Raw genomic sequence first — 18,305 nt, 5'->3', positions numbered from 1 at the left:
AGCCCCTTGGGATTCTAGCTGTAGATTATGGATAACTTGGTGCTGTCATAAGAGCAATCCCCCCAGTTTTAAAAAAGACACTGAGTTAACTCCAGAGTCAAACCCTTAAAGCAGGTTTACCAGATTACCTAGAGCCGCACTGTCCAATGTGGGAGCCTCATGCAGCTGGCTAAGTTTAAATGTCTATAAGATTTAGCCGAAACCGGTTTGGCTCAGTGGATAGAGCGTCGGCCTGCGGACTGAAGGGTCCCAGGTTCGATTCCGGTCAAGGGCATGTACCTTGGTTGCGGGCACATCCCCAGTGGGAGGTGTGCAGGAGGCAGCTGATCGATGTTTCTCTCATCGATGTTTCTAGCTCTCTCTCTATCCCTCTCCCTTCCTCTCTGAAAAATATCAATAAAATACGTTTTTTAAAAAAAATGTCTATAAGATTTAAAGTTTTGTTTTCATTGCCACCCATCACATATTAAGTGTTCGATGGCCACGTGGGGCTGAACAGCTACTATATTGGAAAGCACAGAGTAGAACATTTCCATCTTTGTAAAAGTTCTGTTGGCTAACACTGATCTAAATAGTAGGACTGCCTGGCTAGTGTGGCTCAGTGATTGAGTGTCCACCTGTGAACTAGGAAGTCACAGATAGATTCCTGGTCAGGACACATGCCTGGGTTTTGGGCTCAGCCCCCATTTGGGGTGTGCAGGAGGCGGTCGATCGATTCTCTTTCATCATTGATGTTTCTATCTCTCTCCCTTTTCTGAAATCAATGACAATATATTTTTTTAAAAATAAAAAGTAGTGCAGAGCCCTGGCCAAGTAACTCAGTTGATTAGAGCGTCATCCAATACACCAAGGCTGTGGGCTCAATCCCAGTCAGCCAATGAGAGCATAAATAAGTGGAGCAACAAATTAATGTCTCTCTCTCTCTCTCTCTCTCTCTCTCTCTCTCTCTCTCTCTCTCTCTCTCTCTCAGAAAAATAAACAGGGCTTTATGTCCTGATCCTGCTGCCCATTGCCTTGGGACACTCTCCTAACCCTTCGTCACTAGATTTTTTCATTTGGCCCACTAGGTTGTGTGCTTCCCGAGGGTAAGCACTAGATTGTGCTTTATTCCACTTTAAATCCCTTTGCCTGGACAGAAATGTTCAATATTTACTGAAAGAATGAAGGACATTACAGAAAGGGAGCAGAGGACCAGATGATCCAGGGATCTTTCCATATTCTGTATGGACAGATAAATCTGGGCTCCTGGTGTGGAGTTTTAAGCCAGACACAAACTTGCTTTATAGCACTTTTCTAGTTTGTAATTATTTGACGTCTGTTTTTTTTGTGTGTGTGTGTGTGTGTTTAATATATATTTTTTATTGATTTCGGAGAGGAAGGGAGAGGGAGAGATAGGAACATCAATAATGAGAGAGATCATTGATTTACTGCCTCCAACACGCCCCCTACTGGGGATCAAGCCCACAATCCGGGCATGTGCCCTTGACTGGAATCGAACTCGGGACCCTTCAGTCTGCAGGCCAGTGCTCTATCCACTGAGCCAAACCAGCTAGGGCTGACATCTGATTTTTATTGCAATTTGAAAACATTCTAATGGATGAAATGTGCATAATGTTTTTATTCCTTTCCAGGAAGCAAGATTTCCAGATGTAGCAACTGGCTATATTAAGGAAATAATTCATTTGAAGAATTATTATGATTTGAATGTGTGAGTATACCACCATGCCTTTTTTTCTTTCTTTTTTTATTGTACTAAAACATAAAAATTTATAATTTAACCATTTAAAAAAAATACATGTTTTTATTGATTTCAGAGAGGAAAGGAGAGAGAGAGAGAGAAACATCGATGATGAGAGAGAATCGTTGATTGGCTGTCTCCTGCCCGCCCCACACCGGGGATCAGGACCACAACCCAGGCACATGCCTTGACCAGGAATCAAACTGTGACCTCCTGGTTCATAGGTCGATGTTTAACCAATGAGCCACACTGGCCAGGCCGGACTTCATTTTTCAAACACTGTGTTTGGTTCAATGGGCAGGTGGGGGATTTGGAAGCAGTATGAAAATAACCTCATTTATTTTTGCAGACTTTGTAATTTTCTACTGGAAAACCCAGATTATCCAAAGAGAGAAGATCGAGTCATTATCAACCCTAGTAGCAGCCTGCTTGCTAGTCAAGATGAGATAAAGGCAAGTACTGAGTTCTTGTTTGCAGTCTCTACCTGGAAATGCTCTGCTTCTTTTCATTGTCTTTATGAGAAGAAAGTGATTTGTCAGGACACATTTTTAAACACTAGCCAGGAAAATAGGATTTCAGAATATATTTATTCTTTAGTGGGATTTACCCATCTGAGCCACTTTGAATTCTGTATTTAATTCTTCCCTTTCTCACGAAAAATTAAACAAATCTCTCATCCTACAAAATAAGTTCCTAAAATGAAACAAGAATTGGCCAGGATTTTTGGTATCATCTCAGTTATTTTTTAACATTTAAAATTGAAAACATATGAAAAATTTTAAATATGAGTCCTGTGGAAAGATTTTATATTGATCGTCTGTATATCTAGCAGTATTTTAAAAGTTAACATTTTACTGTATCCGCTTTGTCACCTATCTGTCCCTCTGTCCATCAGCAGCTCTCGTATTTCATTTCATTATAATGTATTTAAAGGTAAATCTCAAAAACATCGGTATACTGCCGCAAACATACCTCAGCCTCCAGATCCTCGCCTAGAGTTCAGTATCTGTTTGTAGTTTTTTGTTTGTTTTATCCTCCCCCAAAGATAGGTTTATTGATTTTAGAGAGGAAGGGGAAGAGAGAGGAACATTGACTGGTTGCTTCCCATACACACCCCAATCAGGGATTGAACTCACAACCCAGGTACATGCCCTGACCGGGAATCGAACCCACAACCTTTTGGTGAATGGGATGATGCTCCATCCAACTTAGCCACCTGGCCAAGGCTATTTATAGTTTTTTGTTTTTTATTACTCATTTCAGAGGAAGGGAGAGGGGGAGAGAGAGAGAAACATCAGTGATGAGAGGGAATCATTGATAGCCTGCCTCCTGCACACCCCCTACTGGGGATCGAGCCCACAACCCAGGCATCTGCCCTGACCGGGAATCCAACTGCAACCACTGAGCCACGTTGGCTGGGCTATTGATTGTTTTGATGTAAGATTTATATACAATGCATACACCTGTGTCATCAAATCCTGTATCAACATATAAAGTTTGACTTTTTAAATCTTAAAAATTATCACCTTGGCTGGTAGCTCAACTGTTTGAAGCGTCAGCCTATATTTGATTCCCAGTCAGGGCACATACCTAGGTTGCAGGTTCATTTCTCTCTCTGCCCTCCCCCCCCCCCCCACATCCCCTCCTTCCTCTGCCTCCAAAGCAGTAAACACAACTGCCGGCGAAGATTTTTAAAACATTCTTGCCTGGGCCTGTGTGCTCAGTGGTTAGAGTGTTGGCCCATGCAACAAAGGTTGCAGGTTCCATTCCCGGTCAAGGGCACATACCTGTGTTGTAATTTCCCCACCCTAGTCGAGGCATGTGTGGAAGGCAACCAACTGAGGTGACTCTCACACCCATGTTTCTCTATCCTCTGTCTCTCCCTTTTCCCCTCCCTTCCACTCTCTAGAATCAATGGAAAAATATCCTCCTGTGAGGATTAACAGAAAAAAAAATATATATATCTTAATCATTATCTTCATTTGTGGTCCAAAGGAGCATTTAGGGTAAGCGGTGAAGGAAAATAAAGTTCAGAACTGCCTCATTGGGGTCTGTTGCTCCGTCCTTCTATTTCCCACAAATTCTTTTGATTTACCTCTTTTATGTATTTTATAGCAGGAAAATTTAATTTTCTAAACATTTTTGTGGAAAGAAGATGGCTGAAAGATTGGGTTCAAATCCCCAGCTATACATTTTACTAGTTCTAAGTAGTAAAGCTAGTCTCCAGACTCCAGACAGTCATTTGACTTCTCTGAATCACCATTTCTTCATCTCTGTTCAGGGCTGGTAACCTCCTTATGAGTAATTGTGAATGAGATTGTTCTTTAGTCAGCAATCCTTCAAATGATTTCCTCTGGCCTCTTATGTTGTGCCTCTCTCTCGTTTCAGTTGCCTAAGGTAGACTTTTTTGACTATTCTAAATTGGCTCCTCTTGACCAGCGCTGCTTCATCCAAGCTGCTGACCTCCTGATGGCCGACTTCAAAATGCTTAGCAGCCAGGACATCAAGTGGGCCCTGCATGAGCTCAAAGGACACTATGCAATCACCCGAAAGGTGCTCTACTTCATCTTCCTGGCGGGGTCAGGAGGCTGGCTTCCCAGGATAACACAGTGAAGAGTTCAGCTTGCAGAAACGGGGATGGTTTATGATGGCAAAGGGCTAGGAGTTTGTCGGGGTGAAGATAAATAGACTAAGGTGTTTGCTGATGAGGAAGAACTGAATGCAAAGAAATAACACATTAGAAGCAGGAAAGTTCTGGCTTGACCATAAAGACATGAAGGGTCATGAATTTTATCTTGGAATGCAGGGTGTGTTCCAGTGCTGCTCCTCCCTCACGTGCTTTCTGGCTCGGGGCAGGCCACGCAGTCCTGCCCCAGGTAGCTCAGCTATCAGGTCCCTGAGGCGGGGTTAGTAAGGAGCCCTGGAATGCAGCCTGCCCCGGGAGTGGTGGTTTGCCTCAGAAGAGAGTTGGAAGCTGCTGAAAGCTCCCACAGACTCCGGGGCCCTAAATAAGACTCCCCTTGAGGCCTCTGTCCCAAGGCTTAGAGAGTGCTGGTCACTAGTGGGTAATGCAGACTGCCTCATTAGTGACATCTGCGCAGCACCCACTTCTGGCGGTCAGGACAGAAGAGAGCACCCACAGGTGTTGGGCTTGTTCTTCCTTCCTCTGCTGCCACGAAATCCATTTCTCCTGCTGAAGTTCTTGTGGTTCCCAGCAAACAGTGTGCTTTTTCCAGTGGACAATGTGGAGTTATTTAACGGCGAAAGCACCCACTGCGTCTTAACCTGGAAGATGGTGAACCCTGGGTGAACGTGACTTCATGCTGAGTCTGAGATCCTCCTACCTTTAGATTGCCCAGAAGATCCAGGCAACTGTCAACAAACGCCTGATCGTAGTTAATTTAGGTGAATTTACTCCGAAGGGAATACAGCGTTAGTGCTTTCTATTTCTGAATCTCATTCCCCAGGTTAGCTAACTAGGGAATGCCTGCACTGTCACCGAAAGTGAATGAGCTTCGCCCCGAAAATAGTAACTGCTAGAAAGCTGGGGCTCTTTTATCTTGAGGCTCTGCCTAGCGCTGTACTGCTGCAATGGTACCTTACACGTTCTCTGAGCTCCCAGGCAGCCCATGGGGGAAGGGGCATTCTCATTAGCCATGTCCCGCCAAAGGTCCATCCTGCGGCCCACTTGTTATTTGGGTAGGAGGTTGTAGAATTTTGTGGCTGTTGCCCTCATTTATACCTTCCTCATGCCTTTCCTTATCTTACTGGCCCTTTATGTCTTTTATGGTGTCAGCTTGCTTGGTGGGTAGTTTGAAACTTTACATGTTATTTAAATGAAAGTGGTGGCGTGTTGAAGGGAAAATACTGTTGGCTGAAATGTGGTCGGCTCAATTACAACTTCTCTCTGCTGGGTGCAGATGATGCAGAGTCCTGCCCTGTAGAAAGTGACACTCGGGTGGACGGTCGTAAAAGGCTTCCACTTTGTAATTAGCAATAACACGTCCCCCGGTGTGCTGCTCCTCAGACGTGATGATAGCTGAGGGGACGTGTGTTCGCTGTGAAGACAGTCACACTTCCCTGGATTTCCCCCCCGTTTATTATTAATAAACATCAAACACATATTTTAAAAGAGATTGTATTATAATAAACCCACGCTTAACCCATCACTCAGCTTCAGTAATTATCAGGGACTGCCTAGTCTTGTTCGATCTCCACCCGCTTCCTCCCTCCCAGACTATTTTGAAGCAGATTCCAAGAATAATTTCATTTTCTCTTTAGTCTATAAGTTCTCACTCTCCCCTCCCCCAGGCTCCAGTCTCTGTCCTCAGCTTTTATGTCATCAAATGCCCATTACAGTGGTGTTTTTTAATGATTTTTTATTGATTTTTTTAGAGAAATAGGGAGAGAGAGAGAAAAACATTGATGTGAGCGAGACACATCAGTGGCTGTGTTTCAGCTGCCTCTGGCACAACCCCCCACCAGGATCAAACCCGAAACCCGGGCACGTGCCCTGACCAGGGATCAAACCGGCACCCTTTCAGTGCAGGGGACGATGCCCTCCAATGAGCCACCCTGGCCAGGGCCGTTACAGTGTCTTTAGGTCGTCCTTTAAGGGAACTTCGGCGGTTTTCACAGATATCCTAAGAACCATCCTGGGCCGTGTCCTTGATTCTCAGAACTAATACCACAGTGGGTATTTGATTTGTGAACATGAGCAAGCTGGAGGGAGAAATGCCAGGTAATAGTAAAGGAAGACTGTGCTTCAACCTCTGTGCCTCTGTTCCCGGTAGGTTTTTGAGCACTTACTGGCTGTTTTCCCCTGAGGACACTGGCATCATGCAACGCAAATTAACTTCCTTCCAAAGAGCTTTCCTTCCTTTGAGGAGGTTTTTTAAAGATCAGAACAGTAGCATAGTATTATAAAAGAGAAGTGTGTCTGTGAGAGCACCAGGAAGGAAAGGAAGGACGTGGTGGTCAAACAGTCTCAGATAGTGGATGTCTGCACTAGAGAACGTAGAAACAGGCTGCGAGGGAAGAAGCAGTAGACACGGAGTCTTTGAGGTGTGTGGGTGTGAGTTCTAACGAGCAGGTCTCGAAAAGAAGGAGTTCTGAACATCTAACTTAGCTGGTCTATGTAACTAGGCCTTCAGTGGCCAAGCCTTGAGCACATTTAAATGCTTATTGGGAAGATCTAAAAAGAAAAAGGGAGAAGCCCTGGCTGGTATGTCAGTGGTTAGAGCAGGGGTGGGCAAACTTTTTGACTCGAGGGCCACAATGGGTTCTTAAACTGGACCGGAGGGCCGGAACAAAAGCATGGATGGAGTGTTTGTGTGAACTAATATAAATTCAAAGTAAAGGAGTGGAGGGGAGAGCAAGAGAACCGGATAGAACAGCCGGATCCGGCCCGCGGGCCGTAGTTTGCCCACGGCTGGTGTAGAGTGTCGGCCACACACCATAGGATCATGGGCTCGATTCCCCGTCAAGGGCACATACCTGGGTTGTGGGTTTACACCCCACCCCCTAGTTGGGGTGTATGTGGAAGGCAGCCAGTCAATGTGTCTCTCTCACACTGATGTTTGTCCTCCTCTCTCTCTCCCTCTCTCTCTCCGCCCCCCCTCCCCCCCAACTCTTCTCTTAAAGGCAATGGGGAAAAAATATCCTCTGATGAGGATTAACAAAAAATAATAATATTAAATAAAAAAGGGAGAATCGCAAAGGTATGGAAGATGGGATTATCACTGGCATAAGAATTTTGTGCTCCAGAACAAAGTGAAAGCAACCAGGGAGCGTGGGGGAGTGGAACAGGGAGTGCTGAGCAGAATAACACCATCTCGGTGATATCTGTGAGACACAGCTCCCTGGCCATCTGTTTTGTGATTTAACCTGTACTTATTCAAGGACAGTTGGAGTCGTTTCTGTGTTCTTACCTGGCCCTTTAATTTGTCAGCAAGCATTTTGGTTCTGCCATTGTAGCAGTTCATCAAAGTCAGAAAAAACAAAAATAATTAAATGCACCTGTTCATTTCCCACTACCTGTTTCTGTAAGCCATGCTGGGGAGAAGCGAAACTGAGTCAAAGTGAAGTTTGGGGATTGCCTGTGTTCCAGGTAGTCTCGTGTCCTATTTGTAGTGTAATCTTTCCCTTTCTCAATTTTTAGGCCTTTTCTGATGCTATTAAAAAATGGCAGGAGCTATCACCAGAAACCAGTGGAAAAAGAAAAAAGAGAAAAGAAATGAATCAGTATTCTTACATAGATTTCAAGTTTGAACAAGGTAACGGCAAACTGTGTGCTGCTGCTGTGCAGAACCGTCCCTCCCACACACTCTTGCCTCTGGAATTTCCTGCTGTGGTGGCAGCTCTTGCCTCTGGAGTGACTTGGAGTCTGTCTGTTGCCGCTTCATCTCCCTGACTTTCCTTCTCCGTGTGCACTGCACTAGCTTGTCAGTATCTCTTTGAAAGTTTGGGTGTACCGGGCTAGACAAGTATTCCACGAGAGATCTGCTGTGTAAAGACCGCAGCTGGGATTTTGAATCTGTATGCCCGTCCATACAGCCTAAGAATGTAACATCAGACACGTAACATCAAATATGTCCCGCTTTTGGTGGGACATATTAAGCTCTGGTCTGTTCACCTATCTTGCTTTTACAAAAGTCTCAGTTTTGATGCATCTGACATTTTTCCCTGTTAACTTCATTTTAGCCCCTTGTTTCAGATATATCCTTTTTAATTTTAGATTCTGGTTCTTATATTGCACTTACTAGATCATCTTTAAAGACATTGGAAGTTAGAAATAGAAAATACACTTGATTTACATTAGTAGTTTGATATTTATAACTTAGAGATACACTTAACTTTTGTTTTTAACTCTCACCTTAGGATATATTTTTATTGATTGGAGAGGGGAAAGGCGAGGAAGGGAGAGTGGGAGGGAGGGAGCTAGAGAGAGAAACATTGATGTGAGAGAGACATCGATCAGTTGCCTCCCACATGCACCCTGACTGGGGATCTAACCCACAGCCTGGGTATGCGCCCTGACTGGGAATCAAACCAGGGACCTTTCAGTGCTCAGGACAGCGCTCAACCAACTGAGCCAAACTGTTGAGGGAATAGAAATATTTTTTAGTATGCACCAAGTCCAAGTGGAGTATATTCCAGAAATGCAAGGCTGGTTCATTATCAAAAACAAATCAGTACAATACACTATATAATAGACGAAAGAAAAATCACCTGGTCACATCAGTTGATGTAGAAGAGGCTTTTAACAATATTTAAAACCTATTCATGATTAAAACTCTCAGAAAGTTAGGAATTAAGAGGAGCTTTCTCAGCTTAATAATGTCTACAATAAAATCTATTCCTAATATTATACTTAGTGGGTGAATCCTTCTTCCCCACCTCTGAGATTGGGAGCAAGGAAAGGATGTCCTACCTGGCTGGCGTGGCTCAGTGGTCGAGCATCGACCTATGAACCAGGAGGTCATGGTTTGATTCTCAGTCAGGGCTCAATCCCCAGTGGTGTGTAGGAGGCAGCCAATCAGTGATTCTCTCTCATCATCGATGTTTCTCTCTCCCCCTCTCCCTTCCTCTCTGAAATCAATAAAAATATATTTTAAAAGAAGAAGAAGAATGTTCTATTCACTGTTATTCAACATAGTCCTGGAAGTTCTAGCCCATCAGGAACCTGATATAGTTAAATATTGATAAAATCAAAAGATTTACTAAGAACAGATTTTTGTGAGTAAACAGAAAATCTGGATGAAATACACAGTTTTCTAGAAAATGAAAATTACCAATCAACACAATAGGCCAATTTTATATTATGTAATATTTTATGATTCTATTGTCTTTTATTCTAAGTGTTATTGTGAATATAGGTCTTATTCTTTCAGCTTTTGTATTTGAAATCTTCAAGATAAAAAGTTTAAAAACATACATAAAACGCATGTGCACTTACCAGAATGGCTAAAATTGAACACTGACGATACCAGGTGTTGATGTGAATGTGACATGACTGGGACTCGCTTACATCGCTGGTGGAGGGCAAGTGTAGATTGGGAGACTGACATTGGGAAACGGGCAGTTTTCTAAAGCTGATCCAGCAATTCCAGTCCTTCTGTGTGCTTGACTGAACTATAGACATATGTTCAATAGCCCAGTTTATACTAGCCCTAAACTGTAAACCCACCTGTCCTCAGGAGTAAAAAGGATAATAAACTGGTATATTCACACAGCACAAAACTGTGGGGATAGGAGAGATGCTCCAGTTGGAGTATAAAAAGGGGGAAAAGACAAAAGTCAAAAAGTGCATGTAGGTTAGGGGATGGACCAGAGCTCAGTTTCTCCAATGGCGGCGCATACAGGAGAGGAACGAAACGTACTTCCATGAAGCAGGTGGGGCCCAGGCCGCAGAAGACCAGAATGGCGGGCCTGTGTTCCCAGCAAACGGCTGTCTGCGTGACTTTGCGTTGTCTTGTCTTGTAGGTGACGTAAAAATAGAAAAAAGGATGTTCTTTCTGGAAAATAAGCGGCGGCATTGTAGGTTCTATGACCGGCGTGCCCTCCATCCAGCCGTGCAGCAGGAGCAGGAGTTCTATGAGCAGAAAGTCAAAGAGATGGCGGAGGTAGGAAGATGCGTGGGGTGTTTCTGGGGTTCTGGTTTGCTTTCAGGGCGAGTATAAAACTATCTTTTAAGATTTGCCTTTTCTTTTGTGTGATTGATTGGAGTAAACTATTACGTTTTTAAAAGGAAAACTGGGTTGCGTAATAATACTAAAGTTCATAAATCAGATTTATGGCAGAGAATTTTAATTGGAGCTTAGTACACACCTGTGTTTGACCTCCCTCAGTCCCTAATGGTGGAGCAAAACCAGAGAAAAATGCCATTGAGCTCTTTAATTCTTCCAAATATGCATCAGATGCTAGTGAACCAGAATATGTATCTTGATTGTTTAATATGTATTGTCTAGACCAGCAACTCTGAAAGTATGACCCATGGATCCCCCTGACTTCCCCAAGGCTCTTTTTAATTATTGATTTTTTTAAAAATGTTTTTGAGAGAGAGGGAGAAAGAAACATGGATTGGCTGTCTCCAGCATGCACCCTGACCAGGGATCGGACTTATAATCTGGGAATGTGCCCTGATCAGGAATCGAACCGGCGACCTTTTGGCACATAGGACAATGCTCAATCCATTGAGCCACACCAGCCAGGGCCCCAAGGCTCTTTAGGGGTCTATAAGTCAGATCTCGTGATAAGAAGACATTGTTTACCTTTCCACTGGGTTGAATTTATACTGATAAAACAAAAGCAGTGGTGCCTTAGCATGAGTCAAGCCAGTGGCACCAAATTGTATCAGTAGTCATCTTCAACATGCACACATTTTTTCAAAAAGGCAGTGTCACCTAATGACAGGTGGACAGGTAGCTCTGTGACAGATGGATCAAGACGATTTCCCAAAAATTGTAATTTCTGCTTGAGATCGAGAATTTTATCATTGGTCACAAATAATCACTTCATTCCCTTTGAGAAAATGTTTGCCAAATACCTAATTTTGCATGACCACAGTTTTCCTGTCAGTCATTTTAAAGTGCCTAATTCAGCAGCTTGCCATTCAGTGCCACAAGGGCTTCTGCTTGAGGCGACCATCATAGTCAGGGTGCAGCAAAAGTGCTTTGCACATCCCCCACTTTGTCAGAGTGCTGGAAAACGTTTTTGAGGGTCAAAGTTTGATAAAATAAGTTTTAAACTGCTAAACCATGTAACTGAAAAGATGACCATTAATAATAGCTCTTTTATGTCTCTGGCAATGACTTCTAAATGGTTTGTGGCATCTTTACTAAATTTGTATCTGTATGTCTGGTTTTTTTGTTCCTCAGCATGAGGACTTTCTGCTTGCTCTGCAGATGAATGAAGAACAGTATCAAAAGGTATTTTGAAAACTTACTTAATTCATTTATTCTGGTATTTTTCAAGGGCTCTTTTCTCTTATCGCATTTCCTCAGCATTTTGATGGCACTTTGGTTCCCGGATAATCTCCTGTTGATCTGCTGAGTTTGTAACCATGTTACAGTCAGACACTTGAAACGTTATTGTTGCTCTTAATACCAGACTGGATGAGAATTGAAGGGAAGATGATAGAAATGTTCCCGTTAAGGAACACTGCCTAGAATCCGTTGGAATGAACTCTTAGAGGGAAATTTAGAACTCAAGTAATGCTTACTAGTAGAGTTAGAGGCAGAGATCCGTATGGCCTCAGGGCCAGATGGCTTCTATACTCTTCTCTGCTCTTCACATAGTGGCCTTTTCTTACAATACATGGTAGGAATTGTGATTGCTGCTGTGGTTAGCTTTGGTGGCTCCTTAAGGTAAGGTTTGGGTTGTGATGTGATCTTCTAACACAACTATCTTATAACAAGAAGAGAAAATCCAACTTTAAAAAATATATATATATTTTTTAAATTGATTACAGAGAGGAAGGGAGAGGGAAGGAGCAAAAGAAACATCACTGATTGGCTGCCTCCTGCACACCCCACACTGGGGACCGAGCCCACAACCCGGGCATGTGCCCTGTCTGGAAATTGAACCATGACCTCCTGGATCATAGGTTGACACTCAACCAATGAGCCACACCAGCCAGGCGAGAAAATCCAACTTTTGAAGCTTTTTAGCCAATATCGGTCATGCCACTGGTCCCTGCCTCTTAGAATCCTATTAGCGATACAATCTGCTTGCAGATGATATAGTTCTGCCAGCACCTTGGAATTCATGAATAGGATAACGTTAAAAAAGGATGACGCCTGCCGAAACCGGTTTGGCTTAGTGGATAGAGCGTCGGCCTGCGGACTGAAGGGTCCCGGGTTCGATTCCGGTCAAGGGCACGTACCTTGGTTGCAGGCACATCCCCGGTGGGAGGTGTGCAGGAGGCAGCTGATCGATGTTTCTCTCTCATCGATGTTTCTGACTCTCTATTCCTCTCCCTTCCTCTCTGTAAAAAATCAATAAAATATATTTAAAAAAAAAAAAAGGATGACGCCAAAAAAGTGAAAATCGCACTCTCTTTAACTGTGTGTTAATACTCGTGCTGCCATCGCAAGCTACATCTACACAGCAGACACGGCTCCTGGCTGTTCCATGGCTTCCAGGGGTTGCTCTTTACCGCTGGGTGCGTGTGGGTGGGGGAATAGGAAGCCTGCGGGCCCTGTACTTGAATGTGGGGAATTTCATGTGTGTTTGTGGCGGCCTGCAGGATGGCCAGCTGATTGAGTGCCGCTGCTGCTATGGGGAATTTCCATTTGAGGAGCTGACTCAGTGTGCAGATGCTCACTTGTTCTGCAAAGAGTGTCTCATCAGATATGCCCAGGAGGCAGTCTTTGGATCTGGAAAGGTAAGAACTCTGGAATATGCCCACAGGTAAGAAGCAGTCACCGAATCTGAGGAGACCATATTTATAGACAAGAGCAAATACCTCGTGCAAGTGCCTTTTCTGGAGGGAGGTGGACGCTGCCAAGGCATATATGAATGTGTGTGATTCCTAGACAGTCCCTGTTTTGTGTGGTTATGTTGGTTCTGAGCACAGCAGATCTCTGTTCAGGGAGTGGCGTTCTTCCATGCTGTGGGAGGACCTGCTGCTTCCCTCATCCTCCTGTTCATAAGAAAAATGAAGGACAGCCCTAGTCGGTTTGGCTCAGTGGATAAAGCGTCAGCCTGTGGACTGAAAGGTCCCAGGTTCAGTTCCGGTCGAGGGCACATGCCTGGGTTGTGGGCTTGATCCCCAGTGTGGGGCGTGCAGAGGACAGCCGATCAATGATTCTCTCTCATCATTGATGTTTCTCTCTCCCTCTCCCTTCCTCTCTGAAATCAATAAAAATATAAAAAGAAAAATGAAAGATGAAATAAAGAATTTTGCAGGCTGTTTGAATATATGAGTGCAAATTAGTAATTTTAACTGATTTTTTAAAAAATATTTTTTTATTGATTGCAGAGAGGGAGAGGGAGAGAAAGAGAAACATCAATGACGAAAGAGAATCATTCATCGGCTGCCTCCTGCACGTCCCCTACTAGGGATCAAGCCTGCAACCCAGGCATGTGCCCTTGACCAGAATCAAACCCTGGACTCTTCAGTCTACAGGCCAACACTCTATGCACTGAGCCACACGGGCTAGGGCTGATTTTTTTAAAGGACTTTATAGTCCTACTAGAGGCCTGCTGCATGAAATTTGTGCATGGGTAGGGTCCCTAGGCCTGGCTGGTGATCAGGGCCGATTTGGGCCTTCCTTCATTCTGCGCTGCCCCCCTGGTGGTCAGTGCACGTCATAGCAAGTGGTTGAACTACCTGTCAGTCGAACTCCCAAGGGAATAATTTGCATGTTAGCCTTTTATTATATAGGATTACAATCAGTTAACTGTTTTATACAAGACCGCATTTCTCTTACCAGAGTCAGTTTCTCTTGACACTAGAAAGTAATACTGAAAGGAGTTTTGTTTTGCCTGGATGAATACTTTAAAACGAAAATTGAGTTCCCTAAACAACCAATAATCAAATCACTCATCAATTATTCTAAAGTCAGTTATGGTTTAGTGAAGGACTGAGTAATAATAATGAGCAGAGTGGTTGTGATTGGCAAAATAATGTCCCCACCCCCAGAGATGTCCACCTCCTTATCTCCAGAACCTGTGCATATGCTACCTTACATGGCAAAGGGAAATGGAGGTTGTTAATTGGAGCACCTCAAAATAGGGAGATTGTCCTGCATTATCCAGGTGGGCCCACTATCATGGCAAGGGCCCTTCAAAATGGACAAGAGCAGCAAAATTGGTCAGAGTGCTGTGGTGTGAGGGCTCAACCTGCTGTAAGTGGCTTTGAAGATGAAGTCCAGAGCCCTCTCTGGTCCAGCTGTTCCAGAGACTGTCCATTCTCCTGGAAGAGTTTTAGTCGCCTGACAGCATCTGAAGGAGTAGGAACTGGGGGCTCTTAAACAATCCTTCAGTTTTTAGTTTATATCCCTGTCCGTGCCCTCCCCTCCTACCACTCACATCCGCCTTCCGAGATGTCTAGACCTCCAGCCTTCGCAGAGGCTGTAGAGGGAACCAGCTTGCTGCTCTCGGTCGCTCCTTTTCAGACCCTACGCTGTGACCTTCCCTTCCAGCCTGCTAAGCCCTTTTCCCTCCTCACCCACTTCCCATCGTCTTGCCCTGTGGCTTGGGCTGACAGAGGTCTTTTGGGGAAATCAAACACGGACTTTGTGTTTTTGTCTCATGGTTTCCTTGTTGTCTGGAGTGTGGTTTCTCGGAAGACAGATCTTTATCATCTCAGAACCTGTGTTCTTAATCATGACTTATTTGCTTACGACGCATTTAACTACGGAGGCTTTTCATTTTTTTGAGACCTTGGTTAAATTTTCCTTTTTTCTCTCTCTTTGCCTCCTGACCTCATCATTCTAGTCAGAGCTTAGCTGCATGGAAGGCAGCTGCACATGTTCCTTCCCCACCAGCGAACTGGAGAAGGTGCTTCCCCAGACCATCCTGTGTAAATACTACGAGCGGAAGGCCGAAGAGGAAGTCACCGCGGCCTACGCTGATGAGCTTGTCAGGTGAGTGCCAGAGTCGGAAAGTGTCACCTGTCAGCTCATTCTCCACTAGGAAGGCTGCCTGAGCACTTTCATCAGGTGCTGAGATTCCCGTAACAAAGCTCTATTTTCCCGTTTTTCTGGCCTTTCTTGCTGAGCAATAAAAGAATAATTATATTAATGGAAAAACCTGCACTTGAGATTTTTGCCTACATCCCTTGGCTTCTCTTAATCACCTGGCTTGTGTGTACAAACACTGTGCATTGGGCTGGAGGAAAGGCGACGTCTGCGAGGCGTTCTCAGAAGCGTATGTTTATTGGGTGGTCCGCACTGAGGCAGGACCCAGCATGGCCCCTGCATTTTCTGGTAAGGGCCAGCGCCCAGGGCGCCTCCGTCCATGTTCTAATGAAAAGTAAGCAGTGAAAGGAGATGGGGCCGAGAGCTGAAAGCCTGTCGGTGACACGGAGCCACGTCAGGTTTGCTGTTCTGAGTGACGTTCCTCTGCTGTTGGCTGCAGGTGCCCCTCCTGCAGCTTTCCCGCTCTGCTGGACAGTGACGTGAAGAGGTTCAGCTGTCCCAATCCTCGCTGCCGAAAGGTAGGGAGGCGCGTTTTTTCTACATTTACATTTGAATGGAGGTTTGAGCTACCCTAATGGCACACACATCTACTGGCTATCTGTGTGCTGACCTGTGAGAGGGGTTTGAGTGCTCTTTCTTTCTTTTCCGTGAAAGCAAATGAAGGTCGGCACTGTGTGAATGGTGGCTGGCGTGGTTCAGAGATGGAGCCGCTCGTGGAATTGCAGCCACGGAGTTGTGGCTCCGTCTCATGCCGTCTGCCTGTGTTGTAGCGTGAGATGCGGGGAGTTCCGTGTGTCTTCCACAGAGTCCGCTTCATTCACTTCTCTCCTCACCGCCCCGTTGTGCCGAAGCTTCTGTGATCGAAGAGCTGGGCATCAGGGGGGCAATCTGTCATGTCTGGTACGTTGTTCACTCAGCTGTCCTCATAAGAACTGACTGTGTGGGGTGAGACCAAAGCTATTCAGTCACATCGCTGTTGAAAATCTTCTCTTTAACCAGACTCTTATTCTGTGGACTAAGAATGTCTTAAAATTTGTGAGCTATCACATAGAGTTGTTGTTTTTCTTGATTTTTATTTATTTTTTAATATAATTTTTTTTTTCAGAGAGAAAAGGAGAGGGAGAGAGAGAGAGAGAAACATCAATGATGAGATAGAATCATTGGTCGGCAGCCACCTGCACATCCACACCAGGGATTGAGCCCGCAACCCTGGGCATGTGCCATGACCAGGAATTGAACTGTGTTCATAGGTCGACGCTCAAACACTGAGCCACACCTGGGCTGTTTTTCTTGATTTTTGAAGAGACAGAGGGGAGGTGGGGAGGAGAGAGAGAAATGTCAATTTGTTGTTCTACTTATTTATGGATTCATTGGTTGTTTCTTGTAAGTGCCCTGACCGGAGAGCAAACTCACAACCTTGGCATATCAGGACAGTGTGCTAACCAACTGTGCTGGCCAGCCAGTTCAATGCCCGGTCGGGGCACATGCCTGGGTTTTGGGCTCGATCCCCAGTAGGGGGCCTGCAGGAGGCAGCTGATCAATGATGTTTCTCTCTCATCGATGTTTCTATCTCTATCTCCTCTCCCTTCCTCTCTCTAAAAAAAAAAAAAAAGAATCAATAAAAATATTTTTAAAAACACAGATTTTGAAAAGATACTTGCACTTCCAGAGTCACTGCAGCATCATTCACAATAAGGAAGAAAATGGCAACAGTCTAAAGGTCCATCAGGGGATGAATGGATAAAGAAAATGTAGTCTATCCATACAGTAGAATGTTACTCGGCATTTAAAAAAGAAGGAAATTCTGATACATGCAGCAACATGGATGGACTTTGAGTACATTGTGCTGAGATAAGCCAGTCACCAAAAGACAAATACTATGATTCCTCTTTCAGGTTGTATCTAAAGTAGTCACTCATAGAAGCAGAAAGGAGCGAGTGGTTGCTAGGAGCTGGGGAGGGGGAAATAGAGAGTTTTCATGTAGTGGGTATGAAATGTCAGTTATGCAAGATTTCAAAGTTCCAAAGATCTTGCCGAGCCAGCATGGCTCAGTGGTTGAGCATTGACCTATGAACCACGAGGTCACAGTTCAATTCTGGGTCATGGCACATGCCTGGGTTTCGGGCTCAAACCCCAGTGTGGGGCGTGCAGGAGGCAGCCAATCAATAATTCTCTCTCATTGATGTTTCTATCTCTCTCTCTCTCACCTTTCCTGCCTGAAATCAATAAAAATACGTTTTTTAAAAATATCTGTGTAACTATGCACATATAGTTAACAACACTTCATTGTGCACTTAAAAATGTATTAATAGGGCAGATTTTATGTTATTTATTTTTTACCACAATAAAAAAAAAAGGAGCATATGGTTCGCTCTCTTTTCCTTCTGCCAGGATTGACTTGTAGAAATAAGTCTTTGTTCTGAGGTTTGAGTTTGTTACCAATAGCATCACCTGGTACCTTCTAAGTAATGGAGATGATGAGAACCAACACTGCTGGGTGGTGGGGGGGGGGAGAGAAAAGGAGCAATTTTGAAAGGTAAGAGGGAGACAGGGTTAGGAGGAAATATTCTGATAGAGGGTGGGGAGAAGCCCAAATGAGGGCCTGCTCCGGTTTGGGCTACTAAGTGGATGATGGCGCTGTTCACTCAAAATTGGAAATAGAACAGAAATAAAGATTCCAGGAGAGAAGATCAATTCTGTTTTGGACATGTTGTGTTTTGAGAGTATGCATATGTTTTCCAATGACTAGCACCTAGTAGATGCTTTATTACTTGGTAAGTGTTAGGTCGCTGAAGGAGGAACGCATGAGGCGAGAGTGGTGAGGGATTACGAATTTATTCGATCATCTGCACACCAGGTGGCTGACCCCAGGTGGTTCCAGCCCCCAGTGGCTTTTAAAGGACTTTTGGCAGCTTTTTCTG

At 44.4% G+C, this 18,305-nt stretch overlaps 1 protein-coding gene across 3 annotated transcripts in view; it reads left to right on the top strand.

Moving 5' to 3' along the window:
- RNF216 (ring finger protein 216) overlaps positions 1-18,305 on the top strand; it is a 119,136-nt gene that overhangs the window by 20,083 nt on the left and 80,748 nt on the right. For all 3 annotated transcript variants that reach the window (XM_080675807.1, XM_080675809.1, XM_080675808.1), the window contains exons 5-13: positions 1,632-1,708; positions 2,088-2,190; positions 4,127-4,291; positions 7,899-8,013; positions 10,223-10,362; positions 11,617-11,667; positions 12,987-13,124; positions 15,182-15,330; positions 15,824-15,902. In XM_080675807.1, coding sequence (XP_080531933.1) covers positions 1,632-1,708; positions 2,088-2,190; positions 4,127-4,291; positions 7,899-8,013; positions 10,223-10,362; positions 11,617-11,667; positions 12,987-13,124; positions 15,182-15,330; positions 15,824-15,902 — 1,017 coding nt within the window. The remainder of the gene's footprint in view (positions 1-1,631; positions 1,709-2,087; positions 2,191-4,126; positions 4,292-7,898; positions 8,014-10,222; positions 10,363-11,616; positions 11,668-12,986; positions 13,125-15,181; positions 15,331-15,823; positions 15,903-18,305) is intronic.

The sequence above is a fragment of the Plecotus auritus genome (assembly GCF_963455305.1).
Source record: "Plecotus auritus genome assembly, chromosome: 6".
NCBI classification, from domain to species: Eukaryota; Metazoa; Chordata; class Mammalia; order Chiroptera; family Vespertilionidae; genus Plecotus; species Plecotus auritus.
This window is presented reverse-complemented; position numbering and strand designations above follow the sequence as displayed.